This window comes from Dromiciops gliroides, chromosome 2 (assembly GCF_019393635.1).
Source record: "Dromiciops gliroides isolate mDroGli1 chromosome 2, mDroGli1.pri, whole genome shotgun sequence".
NCBI lineage: Eukaryota > Metazoa > Chordata > Mammalia > Microbiotheria > Microbiotheriidae > Dromiciops > Dromiciops gliroides.
In genome coordinates, this window is record NC_057862.1 from 395,307,267 (window position 1) to 395,323,904 (window position 16,638).

Here is a 16,638-nt window from a genome sequence, read left to right on the forward strand (position 1 = left end):
GTGAGGAAGCTTTGTGAACAGACCCTATGGGACACAGATAGAGTCATTAGCATCTTCATTTTATTTATAATACACAAGAAAAGAGGGCGGGGCATGATACTATCCCATTTCAGACAGATCAGGCGCCAGCTTAGTCATGTAAACTGAATTTCTTTTAAAGAAAACAAAACAATCTGTACATTAGGAACATCACAATAGACTTAATGGCTGTGGATGAATATTTGTGCTAGGCTGCATTTTATATCATACATCAAAATCCAAGATCATTAGCCCCAGATATCAGAAGGACTATCATTAAGAAGAGGCATTTGATTTGTTCTCCTTGGCTCCAGGAGGAAAATCTAGGGCCAAATTATGGGAGGAGGGTATTAGAGGGCAAATTGGGGTTTAAAATAAGGAAGAACTTTCTAGCATTCAGAATTGTCCAATAGTGAAATGTATTACTTTGAGAGATAGTGAGTGTCATGTCAGCAGAGGTATTCAAGTGGAGAGTTTATGCTTCAGGTAAGGAATTGGGTTAGATGGCTTCCATGATCCCTTCCTTCTTTGAGATTCTAGGATTCCATCTACCTCCTATGGTTCTCAATGCTACAGCTTTGTAAGGTTAACTGCCATCATTCTGAGGTACCTAGGGAGCCGATTTGACTTTTGAATTGTTTCATCACCAGATTTGTTTGTTTTCGAGATGCTGGTTGGGAAGGGTGGTCATTAAGGCATTCTTTCATTTTCTATCTGTTGCTTCTAGACGGCCTCAGTCCAAGTCAATCGCATATGGCGGACCATATGGTGTGGGCTCTCAGCAGCTGATACAGTGACTCAAGTGGCTGATCATTCCTCACCTCATCAGTCTGAATCCACCACAGTTCATCTCGGGTAGAAGAAGGATGCTGATCATTTTAATTAGACTAACGAGGGCCAAGGGAACAGGTTTGCATTTTAAGTTTGTTGAATCTTTCCCTTAAAGTTTTGGAACTCAGAATGGGTCTTGATCCAAGCATAAATTCCCTATTCATATTCAATTTTACATAAATATTTAAGGAAACATATTTCGCATGTTACTGATTCATTCAGTGTCCCTTCAATCAACATTATTATTGGTAATAAAAATTGTCGTTTCTTCAGGATCCTTTTCCCCTATTAATTGTCTGGGGAAGAGGAAGAGAAAGAGCTCATTATTCAAGGATGTGTTTTTAAACAGAACCATACAAGGTTCAAAGAATGTCAAGACTCTTTTCCCATCAGAGAATAAATTAAGGGAAAGGTCTTGGGATGAGCACTAACAAAGAGTAGAGCAGGAATTCATATGTTGATGAATATGAGCTCCTTGAGGATAGGGACATTGATTTGCTTAAATTTGCCTCTATTCCAGCACCCATAACAGGTGCTGCACAAATTAGGTCTTAAATGTTTGTTGAGGAGATGGATAAATGGTAGAGGACAGCACAGGCCCTAGCATTCTATAGAGGGTATTTAGAATATATTCTTTAGAGGACTCAATCACTTCGGTTACCTGGAATTCAGGAATTATATATGTAAGAGTGCCGGGGGAAGCAATTACTCTTCTATTGGACTATATTTCCCAGAAGTATTTGGGGGCAAGAAGAGCTGGAGCCTGAAAATTCTTTCTCAGGGGGCCATGTAGTGAAGTACAAAGACACTCTTTGGCCCAATCATCTAGGAGATGTAGCCCAGAGACACAGCGGCTACACTGTCATTAAAGTCTGTTAATGAGCTTTGTACAGGAGAAAGACACATTGGTTCCTTACACATAAAGTATTCCTGGAGAAAAAAAAAAAAAGATAAAAATCCACTGATGTGCGGGGTGTCAGGATGCTTTTGTTTATTGTCTGTCTGTCTGTGTCAGTCTGTTTTGGTACCACAAGGATAAGGAATTTCAGTTCCATTGCAGAGAGATTCAGAAATGAATGGAAGATGAAATTAAACCCGACATGCCTCTCCCTGCTGCTAACCTCAAACATAGACACTGCTTGGACCTGGATGGACTGGGTACCACTGAAGTGGCCTCAGATCTTCCTTCTGTATAAAATACGCAGCCAAGCACAGAATATAGGTATGATGTAATTAGTCCAGACAAGAAGTAGATCAGCTCCAAGCTCTTTTCTGCTGAGGGCTGAGGGGAAGCTCTATAGGCCGGAGACTTCCCCTGAGTAGGCACTGGGATCTTCCTCCGACCGAGTCACCACTTTGAACTGCCGCCGAAGGAAGCCTCCGTACCTCTTCTGATTGTCCCACTTGAGCTTGGGGCGGATCCTTCGCATGAAGCCCCCGTAGCGCTTGTGCAAGTCTTCCTGTTCCTGGCCATCGCCGGCCCCGGCCACTTCGAAGCTCCTCTTGGGATACTTGCGCAGGAAGCCTCCGTAGCGTTTCATCTCATCCTTTGGAATTCCTGCAGAAGCGACTGCCACGTCCTCGCTAGGGTAGCCCAGCTCTCCGGTCTCCAAGGCTCTGTGGTACTGCGGCGGATCTTCCATCATCTCGGATACAGCCCGTTCACCAAGCTTGGGGAGGATTCCCCCGTATTTGTAGCTCGGGCCTCTGCTGTGGGCGTTCTCCTGCATCAGGACATTGACAAACTTCTCCATGGCCTTGGTGAGCTCCGGGTAGGGCTTAGCCTGCTCATCATATAGCTCTTCAGAGGTCATTGATGTGCCTCCAAGCTCCCCTTTCCCACGAAGGCCCAGCATAAAAGGAGTGAATAGCGACAGAAAGCTCTTACACTTCTCCCATTCTGTGTTAGATGTCAGCATGGTCTGACACTCCAGGAAACACGTCTGCAGCACACCAAGCAAGAAGACAACAGTCAGTCAACAAGCACTTATTAAGCACCTACTATGTGCCCAGGCACTGTACTAAGAGCAGGGGATAAAAAGACAGGGGAGAGTCCTTGTCCTCAAGGACTAATAGGAAGACGACATGCAAACAGTTATATACAAACAAGATATATGTGTGTGTGTATACATATATGATAAATTAGAGATAATCTTAGAGGGAAGGCTCCATTGCTAGCCCTCAGCTCTCCAATAAGATCATAGTATTGACAGGTGGAAAGGACCTTTATGATCATCTTAACATATGTCACACTATGAGGAGTGAGCTTCCTTGGAGCATTTCAAGTATCTGTGTCCCAGGCAATACCTAGAATAACAATGACATACTCAGGACCTACCAGCGGGTTGATGGGCTTATCCAGGTTTTGAGTTTGCACAGCACACATGGAGCATTGAGCTGGGCAGTTCGCAGAGACTGAGGGAAATGTGCTGAGGCAAAAAATCAGCATCAAGACCTGCCACTCCATTTTGTTCTGGAAACACCTCCTGCATAGGGAGAAAAAGAAACACAAGGACTAGAGACAAAGTCATCAGATGTACCAAAAGTTATTCTCTGGTCTGTGGAAAATTTGACCAGTGCCCAGGACTTTGTTGTGTTCTTTTGACTCTTGCCTGCCTTCATCTATACCCAATCTGCCATCAAATCCTGCCTTTTCCTTTTTGGTAACATGTCTGGGACTTGCTTTTTCTTCTTCATCCCCACTGCCCCCCCCCCACCTACCTCTAGAATCACAGAATCATAAAATGTCAGAGCTAGGGGAATTTTGAACATAAAATGCTAAGTCTGGGAGGGACTTTAGAATATAGAACATAGCATGTCAGAGAGAAAAGGAATGTAGTCTGATTCTTTCATTTTACACTTGGAGAAACTGAGGCTGAGAGAGTGAGTGACTTGCCCAATATCAAACCAACAGGAGCATGGTTTAATGGAAAGAGTCATGGACTAGAAATCAGTAGTACTGGGTTCTAGGCTCTGCTTTGTCACAAATTCTCTGTATGACCTTGGGCCATTCACTTCTTCTCTGTACCTCAGTTAATGGTGTTGAATTAACTGATTTCTATGGCCCCTTCAAGTTTTAATGGTCAATGATTCCATGGTCACTCCTCAAAGTCTGTAACCTCACTTTAAACCATGAACTGAGCCCCAGTTCTGAGCTTAGATCATTTGTCAATAGGTGACTATGGGGTTTCTCAGTAATATTTGCTACTTCAAGTTCATTTCAAAATAAATCAAGGAGAGAGAAAGGGTGAGGAAAGGAAGAAGTAAAGGAAAATAGAATGTAAGGCAGAAAGAAGGGGAGGGAAGATAAACAGGAAAGGAGAGGTGAGAAAGGAAAGCAGAGAAGGGAGGAGAGGAGAAGAAGGGAAGGGGAAAAAGAAGAGAGGGGGAAAAGAGAAGGAAAAGAGGGGAGAGAAAAAAGGGAAAGAGTAAAAAAGGAAAAGAATCAAGATGGAAAGTAATAAAAAGGAAACCCAGACAGAGAGTGGAAAGACAAGCCAGAAAGAATGGGAGAAAGATAAAGAGAGAAGACAGCTGAAAACTAAAGGTATTTTTCTGGTACGTTTACACATTTTCATTTAATGAAATACTCAATTATTGTTACCGTGGTATCATTGAAGGGTTCAAGTAACAGATTCACTGAGTTCCACTCCCTTCTGGCCTTGAATAAGTCAGCACAGTTATTTCAGGGCAGACAGTTAAGAGGAAAGGGAATGAAAAGGGTAAATGGAGATCTCATTCTGGGAGGAGAGGGTTGATAGATCACATAAGGTCACTACTAGCTACCCTCAATCCACAGGCTTTTTCTGTGCATTGGATTAAACATCTATTATAAAACAGAATTGGTATGCACTGAAACACAATGATCACCTCTATGGATCACATCCTTGCCATGGGAGACACCTTTTATGAGTAGCTGTAGCCAAAAAATAATCATTTCACTTCCCAGGGGCTAAGCTCCTAATGACCCTCCTCCTCTACATTTATCAGGACCATAAATACAGAGTCCATTGCTCAGTCTGTACTTAATTAGCTTGGTAAGACTGGCCAGTGATTGTATTCTACTGGCAGAAGCCTCAAGAGTCCAGAGTCACCCTGAATACCACAGTGAGTGATGGGAAGAGGTCTTCAGTGGAGGATGACTACTCTATTGGTCCAAATACAGGCTGCCCTTTTACCTCCAAATATGATTTGTATCATTTTGTGTGCAATCTACAGTTAGAGTTATTTTTCATCATTTACATACATAGACAGGGTATACCAAAAGTCTTAGTGAAGGTTTAAGCTAATTAAAGTTTAAGACTGCACTAAGACTTTCTTTTTCTTTCTTCCTTCCTTCCTTCCTTCCTTCCTTCCTTCCTTCCTTCCTTCCTTCCTTCCTTCCTTCCTTCCTTCCTTCCTTCCTTCCTTCCTTCCTTCCTTTCCTTCTTTCTTTCTTTTTTTGGCAGAGCAATGAGGGTTAAGTGACTTGCCCAGGGTCACACAGCTAGTAAGTGTCAAGTGTCTGATTTGAACTCAGGTCCTCCTGAATCCAGGGCCAGTGCTTTATCCACTGCGCCACCTAGCTGCCCCTGCACTAAGACTCTTGAGAGACCCCATTAAAAAATTGTTTTGAAGGGGGAGGCTAGGTGGCGCAGTGGATAAAGCACCAGCCTTGGATTCAGGAGTACCTGAGTTCAAATCCGGCCTCAGACACTTGACTTACTAGCTGTGTGACCCTGGGCAAGTCACTTAACCCTCATTGCCCAGCAAAAAAAAAAAAAAAATTGTTTTGAGTTCACAGACCTCAGGTTAAAGTTCCATGACCTGGTCCAACCCTCTCATTTTATAGAAAAGAAATTGAAGTGTAGAGACTTGTAGTGGCCTTCCTAAGGTAGCACAGGTAATAAGAGGCAGGGCCAGGATTTAAACCCATGACTAATGCTAAACTGGTTTAAAAAGAAGCTGTTTCCCTACAATGGAATTTCTTTGAAAGGGATATGTGTATGCACAAGTTCATGTGTGCATGTCATAGACACAAACATGCCTACACATATGTAGGTGTGGATGTGTATCTATTCACAAAATCTAATAAATATTATTACACACTGCATATTATATAGAAATCAACAATAATGTATCTAATACTTTAAACCAATATCCCAAAACTCTTAGTTTTAAGTTCTGAGAACAACCTGTATATGCACACATGTGTTTATCCCTTACATATAAAAGATGCACACATGTACATGTACATATATAGTCTATTGTGTGTACACAGTGCACACGCAGGATATATAGAAATATGTCTATACACATACCCTATGTGTGTATGCATATGTATATGTGCAGGACATGTATATATGTGTGCGAATACATATGTATATGAGCTGTATGTATGTGTGTATAGATACATATATACATACACTTGACATACACACATATATTTCCCTTTTGAAGAAATCTCATTGTAAAGAGGCAGCTTCTTTTTAAAACAATTCAGTATTAGTTAGCAGCCCTGGGTCCAAATCCTGGCTCTGCAACTTACCACCTGTGTTACCTTAGAAAGGTCATTCCCATGCTCTATACTCCAATTTCTTTGCCTGTTAAATGAAGGGGTTAGACTAGATCATGGGTTCTTAACCTGGGGTCTATGAACTTTAAAAAAAAACTCATTTTGATGATTATTTCAATAGAATTGATTTCCTTTGTAATCTTATATATGCTCTTTCCTCTGTTTAAAATGATTATTCTGAGGAGTCCATTGTCTTCAGCAGAGAGACTTCCAGTGAGATCTGTGACATTAAAAATGTTAAGATCAGGGCAGCTAGATGGCGCAGTGGATAGAGAACTGGCCCTGGAGTCAGGAGTACCTGAGTTCAAATCCAGCCTCGGACACTTGACACTTACTAGCTGTGTGACCCTGGGCAAGTCACTTCACCCCAATTGCCTCACTAAAAAAAAAAAAAAAAAAGTTAATATCCCTGAACTAGGTGATCTTGAGGGTGCATTCTGGCTCTGTGCTCCTATTTTTTATTGGGTAGATCTGAGCTAATACTCAGGAAATCTCAACTAGCAGTTGGAATAGCTCAAGGTTAAACTGGATGCCAGACCTGCCCGGCTTGCTGGGGCTGAGAACCAGCCTAAAGACAGGTCTTCCCCTAAAATACTATCACTTGACTAAGTCCTGCAAGTTTGGAGGGAAGCCTATGACCCCAAGATTCCAGAAGAGAAGAGGACTCTCCTGCCTGCTCCAGATTCCCTTCTTTTCCCATCTAAGGCTGAAATCAGTCCTAGGTAAGTTGGGGAACAGGAGGAGTCACTGAAGGAAGACATATTTCACCCTACTTACTTCAGTATTCCAAGGACTTAGAGGAAGAATGTATAGTAGTTAGGACACTGGACCTAGAGTCAGGAAGACGTGGGTTCAAATCCTGCCTCAGATACTTGACCCTGGGCCTCACTTTCCTCATTGGTAAAATGAGGGGACTGGACTTGCTAGCTCTAAGATCCTTTTCATCTCTGGATCTATGACCATTTCATCTTATGATATGCACCCAAGTCATCTGACTAAGCCCAGTGCTTTTTATAATTACTTTGAGACATCAAGAATATGTCATTGACTTGATAACAATAAATTACATTTTTCTAATGCTGTAAGACTTGCCAAATGCTTTTCTTTACACTGTCAATTAAACCTCACAGCAATCCTATGAGACAGGCATCATTACATCCATCATGGATGGGTTAAGTTTCTGTTCTGAGCCCCCAGAATTATAGTTTTAGAGTTGGAAGGGACCTCATAGCCATCTAATCCAACCCCCACCCCACCCTGCCCAATAGCCACATACACACAATCATCATTATAGCCTACCTTCGAAGTAATCATCCACCCTCTTTTTTTTTTTTTTTTTAGTGAAGCAATTGGGGTTAAGTGACTTGCCCAGGGTCACACAGCTAGTAAGTGTTAAGTGTCTGAGGCCGGATTTGAACTCAGGTACTCCTGACTCCAGGGCCGGTGCTCCACCTAGCTGCGCCCCCTAGCTGCCCCCATCCACCCTCTTTTTGAGGACAAAAATTGCAATAAGGGGGAATCCATTGCCTCCCAAGGAAGCCTGGTCCACTGTTGGAAAGCTATTAGCAAGTTTTTCTTGATATCGGGGTGAATTTCCTTCTTTCAGTAAGTTAATAGGCATTTATTAGGCACCACTGTGTACCTAGGCACTATGCTAAGAATGGGGATATAAGAAAGGCAAATAATAGTCCATTCCCTTGAGGAGCTCATGGTCTAATGGGAGGAGATGACATGCAAACAACTACATACAAGCAAGCTATAGACAGGATTTAGCTTTCCCCCACTGCTTCTAATTCCTGCCCTCTTGGAAGCCCTGGCTGCCTTCAAGGCTCAGATTATGTGCTACTCCCTAAAGTAGTCATTGACTAAAGAAGGTCTTTACTTGGCCCTCCCAGTTTTAAGTTCTTTCTCTTACTCTGAAGTTATTGTGTATTTATCATATATGTGTGTGTATATATACACACATGTATACATATATATTGTGTATATATATACACACCTAAATACATATATTATGCATTTATTGTTTGCTTACTTATTGATTTCTCTATGTACGTGCTGTTCCCTCCCAAGCTGCCTTCACCCATGTAAGCTCCTTGAAGGCAAGGTCTTTTTAGTTCTTGTCTCCATGTTCCCTGTCCCCAGCACAGTGCCTGGCATATGTTGGCTGTGAGTGGATGTAAATGGGTTGAATCCCAGCCCAGGACACTCTCCTCTAAATGATGCTGTTCCAATAATGCTACCGTAGGAAATGATGCTAAATGATAAGCTAATTACTCCCAGACTCATCTCCCCTAAGACAAAACAAATTCAGCATCCTTCACACCACTCATAGGACCAGGCATTATGGCTCTCTGTGTTTATAGTGGGTCAAGGAGATCAATGGGAAACAATGAACCTATCAGTACCCCCCCCCGTATTCATGAAAGCCTGATGAATTATGATTTGCTGCCTGTATTGAGAGGCAAATGTGCAGATCGCTTAGTTCCATAATGGGTGAGACACAGCAAACAAAGGGCTGAAGTCCCTGTCTGGGAGAGGTCAGCCACAAATTCATCTCAGGCTAATATCCTGAGGAAAGAACAATGAAACAACAGAGCAGAGGTCATTATCACTGCACAAGGAACTGAATATAGTTTTAAAATAGCCCTTTTCCAAGGAGGGCATCTAAATTGGGCATGTTCTGGTTTAGGTTAGTGAAGAGAGGGTGAGAAAAAAAAATGATGAGTGGAGAGTAGACCACTTGAGTCATGTGAGTTAGTGACAAAATCATAGAACTGAGAATCTGAGTACCCACGTTTGAATCCTAGCTCTATGATTTCCTACCTCTGTGAATTTGGGCAAGGCACTTCACCTCCATGAGCTTCCATTTCCTCATCTGCAAGATGAGAGTGTCAAACTCGATTATCTCTAGTCTTTTTTGGTGCTAAATGGGTATAGGACACTTCAAGCAAGGAAACTCCCCTACCAATGTATATTGACACCTCCAACTTAGAGTTTTGGTTAGTTGCCAGAGGCACAGAAAAATTGTGATATAACCGATATGTATCAGAGGTGGTACCTGAACCCAAATCTTTCCAAACCTGAGGCCAACTCTTGTCTCTGCTATGCCAGGCTAACTCTTATGTTCTATACACTATTTTTGTTATTCAAGTCATTTCAGCTGTGTCTGACTCTTCACGACTCCATTTGGGATTTCCTTGGCAGAGAGAGATACTGGAGTAGTTTGCCATTTCCTTTTCCAGCTCATTTTATAGATGAGGAAACTGAGGCAAACAGGGTCACACAGCTAGTGAGTGTCTGAGTCTAGATTTGATCTCAGGTCTTCCTGACTCCAGGCCCAATGCTCTATCCTCTGCACCACCTAGCTGCCCATTCTATACACTATACTAGGCATTTAATAAATGTTCAATTAAATTGACTAACATAGAAAGAATCTAAGCAAGGACTGTACTGAGTACAAGAGAGCTAATCAATATAGGAGAAAGAACATGTAGAATGAGAGTGATACAGGAGAAAGGGGGAAAGAGAGGGAAGAAGGAGGGAAACAAAACAGTAAGAAAATGTAACAAAAAATGTGCAAGCAATAAAGAGAGATAATAGGTGGGAAAAGAAGAGATGGGAAAATAACAAAGGCAATGGAGAAGGAGAGAGAAGAAGGAAAGATAAGACAGAAAACAGGTTGCCTCAGAAGCTTAAATTTCCATAATGCACATTTAAAAATAAACATTTTCTCCTTTGGTACTTTCCTAGATTCTTAGCTTAAAGCACCAGTTAGTTAAAGGACCACAGCCCAAAGCTGAAAAGAAAAGCTCAGTAAACAGGTGTTGAACTCAATTGCTTTGTGTTCTCACTGCCTGAGATGCAAAAGGCTACCAAGACCCTAGATCAAAAACACCCAGCATCTCTTGGTATAGCATGACTAGGAAAAGCACCTGCGTTCCAGGAAAAGCAGAGATATTAGAGACCTGGAGAACAACCCTGGTACATGGGAGAGAACTGATGGGCACGTTCAGAAACTTTCAGAAATGTGAGTCCTAAATAGAGTCTGCCCATTTAATCCCACTCCTCCGTAAATCAATTTGTTTGAAGTTGGGAGTCTTTGATCAGCACTAGGCTTAAGAGGACTCGGCCTCACGCTTCCCTAAAGTCACTGAGTCAATGTTTGGTGCCTAATGTGCCCTGCCTTGCTGGCAGAGATTTCTATTTCATTAAATATTTTTAGCTCTTTGTCAGTTCCGATGAAGAACGTGTCATTTATGTCCCAAAGTGACAGGAATTGATGAAAATGGGTGAGAGAAACAGGTTACTTCTCTATATTTTCTCTGTCATTTCTTGAAATCGTCTCCCAAATATTGATTTCTATCGAAATGATTTAAGACATCTAATAAAACACAATAGCCATGGTGGAAAGTCCCAGAGACCTGGGGGTTGGGACAATCAATAAACAACATTCAAAGAGGGTTCTAAGATCTTGAAGGTAAAAGATAAAATGAATTTATTTCAGGAAGGAGAGAAAAAAAAGAAGAAGAAGAAGAAGCGATAGGGGGCCACAGCCCATACAGATTTGCTACATGTTAATGTTTCTCACCCAGCTGGCTTGTAGTAGGAAGACCTCTGTATTTGGAGTCAGAGGACCTGAGTCCTCCTGAGTCCATTGTGGGGCCTCAGTTTTGTGGTCTGTAAAATGAAGGAGTTTGGAGTAGATGACCTTTAAGGTCCCTGCCAGCTCTAAATCCTGTGGTCTAATGAATGTGAGCTTTAAAACCTACTAGGTGTGTCACCTTAAATGAGGTAATAATACATTTGGGATCCTCATTATCCTAGATGTTAAATGGCAGAGTTGGACTAAATAAAATAATCCTAACAAAGGGGCCCACAGACAGGTCCAAGGTAGCTAGATGGTGCAGTGGTTAGAGCACCAGGCCTAGAGTCTGGAAGACTTATTTTCCTGGGTTCAAATCCGGCCTCAGACATTTCCTAGCTGTGTGACTCAGGGCAAGTCACTTTTCCCTGTTGGCCTATTTCCTCATCTGTCAAATGAGCTGGAGAAGGAAATGGCAAACCACTCTAGTATCTTTGCCAAGAAAACCCCAAATAGAGTCAGAAGAGTTAGACACAACTTAAATGACTCAACAAAAAAGAGTCCTAACCAAGGGGTCCATAGATAAGTCCAAGGCAGATAGGTGGCACAGTGGGTAGAGTGCTGGACCTGGAGTCAGGAGGACCTTATTTCAAATCTGGTCTCAGATTATGAAACCTGGGCACGTCACTTTTTTTTTTTCTCTTTGCCTCAATTAGCTCATCTGTAAAGGGGGGATAATAATAGCACCTACTTCCCAGGATTGTTGTAGGGATTAAGTGAGATAAAATTCCTATAAGCACTTAACATAGTGCCTGGTATCTAGTAAGCCCTATTTAGATGCTAGCTATTGCTGCTGTTGTATTTCAGAACATCCATGAATTTGAATGGGGACAGGGATTACACCTTTATTTTTCACTGATCTCTAACTGAAATTCCACATTGTAAGCAATGAACTTGGTTCTGAGAAGGGGTCCAAAGGCTTTACCAGACTGCCAAAAGGGAGCACGACAGAAAAAAAGGCTAAAATCTTCCAGACTATCTGGTCTCTAAAGGGTCCTTCCCAGTGCTAATATTTTCCATTCTAGGCTACTCATCACCAGAGGCCTTCAAGCAGAGGTGGGAGGACCTTTGGTCAAGGATGCTTTAGTTGGGGTTCCTATTCAGGGAGGGTTTGGACCAGGTGTTCTCTAAGGTACCTTCTAACTTCAGCCCTGTGAAACTGTCACTTAGAGTGCTTAGGGTTCTAACAGTCTATGACTCAGTCCTTCCCTGCTCTCAATTCCTATATTCTATGTTCTAAGCTCCCTCCCAGCTGTAACGTTCTGTGTTGCATATTAAGAGCCCTCTCAGCCTTGACAATCTAATTTTTATCTCATCTGATGTACTCTACCTTCTCTTCCAACTCACAACTTTATTTTGTGTTCTGTGATTGCAGATGGTCAAATAGCTTATAAAACTGTTCCATTTCCCTGATCAGTTAAAAAATTGTTAATTACATGGAACATTCAGAAGAACTAGTGTAAGCCTTCACACCCACACCCTCTCTAGAAGACACAGGATTTGCGTATCATCTAGTGCACCCCTAACTCACAGGGGGCAAAACAGTGGGCTCCCAATCACCTGTCACCAAGCAGGCAAAAGCCTCCCCCACAAACGTAACTCACCCGCTCCTGTACCGACTACCCCACGCAGACTTTATCTGCGCTGAGTGCTTGGAGATAAATGACCTACAGAAATAGAACCAAAAGGCAAGGGGAGGAGAAACAAGAAGAAAACTGAGAGGAAGAAACGAGCAAAAGAAGGAACATAGGGGAAGAAAAGAAGCAAATTGATATTCTAATACACATAACAATGACACTTGCAGGAGTCCCTGTCAGACTGGAAATACAAAGAAGCATATGTTTTATCAATCTCTGAAAGACAGAATGGGGAATGAAGGCTTTCTCTCTGTGGGAGGGGTGTTGAAATCAGATCTGTTACCCTGCTGTGCATATTTCAGGAGGGGAACGTGATTAAGGAATATTTGTAAAGCACTAGGAGACAGTTGATAAAAGATACTATAGAAAGTGAAAGGTGGCTGAATTTACCCTTAGAATCATAGCCTGTTATAGAGCTAGAGGAGACTACAAAACTAATCTAATCCAGCCCACATCATTTTACAGATGGGGAAACTGAGGTTCAGAGAAGAACAAGTCCTAATCATAGAATTTCGAGCTGGAACAGAGACCACAAAATGTCAGAGCTGGAAGGAATCAGAGATCATCTACTCCAATTCCCTCCTTTTATAATTGGGGAAAATAAAGCCCTTGGAAGGAAAGTGATATGTCCAAAGTGGTTATACAGCAAGTCTGTGGCAGAGACAGGACCATACCCTCCTAATTTCTGGTATGAGGCTCTTTCCGCCACCAGTAGAATTTGAGTGTTAAGCATATTGTACTATACTTTTAATTCTTAGTTATTCTACCCCAGATCACACAGTTAGTTTATAGCCAAACTGGGACTAGAACCTTGTTCTCCCAGTCTCTAATCTTCTGCTCTTTCCCACACCCAATGCTGCCCAGTATTATCTGGCTAACCATAACCTTCCCTTCAGAGCCTTTGCAACTTTTCTTCTTAAAAAAAGTTTGGAATGCTGTACACTTAAAAAAAATAAGTCCGGGTTTTTTTCCATTCAGCAGGAGGCTTTGCCACTCTCTCCCTCCCTTCTCTCCAACTTGTCTCTGTAACTCTGTCCATGTTACAATACAGCTTTCATCAAAACAAGTAGCACTGAAGAGAAGACAAGTGGATGATTTCCAAATCTGCTTGCTTTTAGAATCTTTTCTCCCTTCCCCTCTGAGATAAGAAAGACAAAGGCTTCATACTTTGCAAGATTATCCAGAATTGAGTCACTGAAATGAATACTACTGTCAGTAATTAGAAATGATCAGGGGACAAGTGAAAAGGTTGACACTGGCTACACACTTTGAAACTTGGCAATCAGTGACTTCCTGGACCTCATTAAACGTCCCAAGTCCCTGTTAGCTAAACTCCAGGAAAGATCACAAACCTTTTTTTAAAAGCATCCCGATTTTCTGAAGCTTCAAGGAGAGCCCCAAATTTGAAGTCAAGAGGACTTTGAGCCTTAGTTCAGCCACTGACCAGCTATGTGATCTTGGGAAAATCAGTTCCCTTCCCTTGCCTTTATTTTCCTAATCTAGAAATGGGGAGAATAATACTTTCACTCTCTACTTCCAAAGTCTATCATGAAGAAAACACTGTGTAGCTGATAAAGTACCATGGACGTTGGAGCTGTGTTCATCATCTCCAAGCATTCCATTCTATTTGGCCAGGGGAGAGAGCAGAGAGCTTGTTGGGGACAGCACAGGGTGGACAGAAATTGAGCTGGCTGAATGTACCCAAAAACAGAGAGTGTACCAGTCTTATCCCATAAACCAGAAGGCTGAGAGAGCACTGGGTTTGCCATCCACAAAGTGTAGTTGGCAGCAAAGCTGAGTTACTAACTACACATATAGAGGGATATGCTTATTTCAAACAGGGATGGTAACTACAGGGAAATTCTAGGGAACAAATATTCAATAAATCATCCTTGGAACTACTAATGATCCCCCAATTTTCAGAGGGTCACTCCTACTGGCTTCCAACCTCACTGAGCTCCCCTGGAACAAATAAAAAACAAACAAACAAACAAACAAAAAAACCCAACAAAAACCAAATCAAGTCCCATACCTCCCACCCTCCTGGCCATGCTGAAATTTTACCTCTGTTTGTCTCTTTGTCCTTGAAAAGCTTCTCACCTTCCCATAAAAGGTATGCTTTCAGATGACAGAGGAGGTCCAGGCTCAGAATGGTCTTGTCCCTGGGGTCAGAGGAGAGATCTTTCCTTCCAGAGCAGCCTTTCTCAGTGCAGCAGCGACAGGGGCTGCAAATGGGCAGCGTGGTCCTCCTCAGAACTGTACTTCTGGTGCCTGTTTCCCCCGCTTTTTATTGACACAGAGCCTCCCCCTGTCATGCAGACCCAGCTCAGCATAGGCTCTTCAGAGCCAATAGGGGAAGACAGCTCACAATAGTCAGATGCACACAGACCTCTCGACACCTCCCTGCACAGAACTCCAGCATTCCCTAGGTCCTTCAACTGCAACCCCCTGGAACACTGCACAGTATGCATCTGCTCAGGGCAGGGATGTGGGGGAGTGACGAGGGACTTGGGAGGGAAGGGGAACAGAGGCAATCATGTCAGGGAAGAAATGTGCCACTTAAAACCAGGCACTCCAGCATACGTGTGTGTGTGCTGCTTCATATGTGTCTATCCACACATAGCAGGGATGAAGTGTGCCCATGTACAACTGCGTATGTAGGTGCTCACATGTGAGTACATTCATGTGTGTGCCTGTGTGTTTACCAGCCTCTGCTAACAGGCTCTGAAGGAACGAGTCTGTGAGACCATGCCAGGCACACCAACACTCATAGAAACACGATTTCCAAGCCGTCTGGAACTAACTGTTTAGTCTTCCCTGGCTGCAAAACAAAATGGATAAAGCTGAAAATACAGCACTGAATGTTTGAATCCCCCTCAAAATATGGACTGATAATAACGTGCCTCTGCACCTACTCTGTGGCTAAAAGTATATACCCATCTCATTTATTCACATTGCCTGTGCACCCACCTAAACTGCTCACGTTACTGTAGTGTTTCATAGTTTCTGAAGCACTTCCCTAACAACAAGGCTGCAAAGGAGGCAGAGTAAGTAGAATCATCTCCATTTTATAAATGAGGAAACTGAGGCCAGGAGACAGGACATGATTTGGTCACGAGGTTAGTTACTGTTGAAGCTAGGACTCGAACTTGAGTCTTCTGACTCCTAGCTCAGGGCTGTACTATCTCAGACACTGCTCCTTTGGGGCCTAAGCTGTCTTCTAGCTGCTGTTAGGTGGTCTTCGGACTTGGAAAGGGATGAGTTTCTCATCTGCAAGGAAAGCAATAAGAGGTGAGAACAAAAAATATCCCTCAAGAGACCACTGAAAGTGTCCAAATAGAAGATTCAGCATGGCACTATTAAAAACAAAACAAAAACAAAACCCTAACTTAGAATTCATAGACTTAAGTTGGAGAAACTATGTGATTTCACTTCTCTTGACTCTGTTTCCACATCTGTAAAATAGGAATGATGATTCTTCTACCTCACAGGATTATAAAGAGGACAGTTCTTTGCAAATGGTAATAGACGATAAAAATGGGAGTAATTATGATAGAATCACTTTCCACTGAACAAACTCCACATACAGTTACAAAATTTTGGAGTGGAAAGGAGGCTCAAGACTGCTTAGTCTAACCTGTCCCTGAATAGGAACATATATATATATGTCATCCCCGACAGTCTTAAAGCCTCTGCACGAAGACCTCTAGAGAAAGGGCCCCTATTCTCTGCTGAGGCATCCCTTTTCATTTTTGAATAGTTACACTTCTAGGGCAGCTAAGTAGCACAGTGGATAGAGTGGCAGAACAAGCATCAAGAAGACTCATCTTCCTGAGATCAAATCCAGTCTCAGACATATACTAGCTGTGTGACCCTGGACATGTCACTTCACCCCCTCTGCCTCAGTTCCTCATCTGTAAAATGAGGTGGAGAAGAAAATGCCAAACTATTCC

The 16,638-nt window shown here is 42.5% G+C and overlaps 1 protein-coding gene across 3 annotated transcripts; it reads right to left on the reverse strand.

Annotated features, from left to right (window-relative positions):
• Positions 1–43: 43 nt before the first annotated feature.
• On the reverse strand, positions 44–15,168 carry PDYN (prodynorphin). 3 transcript variants are annotated; one of them, XM_043990350.1, is made up of 4 exons: positions 14,750–15,168; positions 12,653–12,715; positions 3,188–3,335; positions 44–2,792 (listed from the first exon to the last, which is right to left on the reverse strand). In XM_043990350.1, exons 3-4 carry the CDS (start codon positions 3,314–3,316, stop codon positions 2,145–2,147), a joined length of 777 nt encoding a protein of 258 aa, XP_043846285.1. In that variant the 5' UTR covers positions 3,317–3,335; positions 12,653–12,715; positions 14,750–15,168; the 3' UTR covers positions 44–2,144. The 3 variants fall into 3 exon arrangements, with proteins under 3 accessions (XP_043846285.1, XP_043846283.1, XP_043846284.1); XM_043990348.1 differs by lacking the exon at positions 12,653–12,715 and having other exon boundaries at positions 14,786–15,168; XM_043990349.1 differs by lacking the exon at positions 12,653–12,715 and having other exon boundaries at positions 14,750–15,167.
• Between the last annotated feature and the right edge of the window lie 1,470 nt (positions 15,169–16,638).

Bases quoted from the DNA above. Each gene is read 5' to 3' on its own strand.
- PDYN (XM_043990348.1), bottom strand. The intron at 2,793-3,187 runs GTAGGTCCTGAG...GGTGTGCTGCAG, and splicing joins ATAAGCCCATCAACCCGCTG to ACGTGTTTCCTGGAGTGTCA.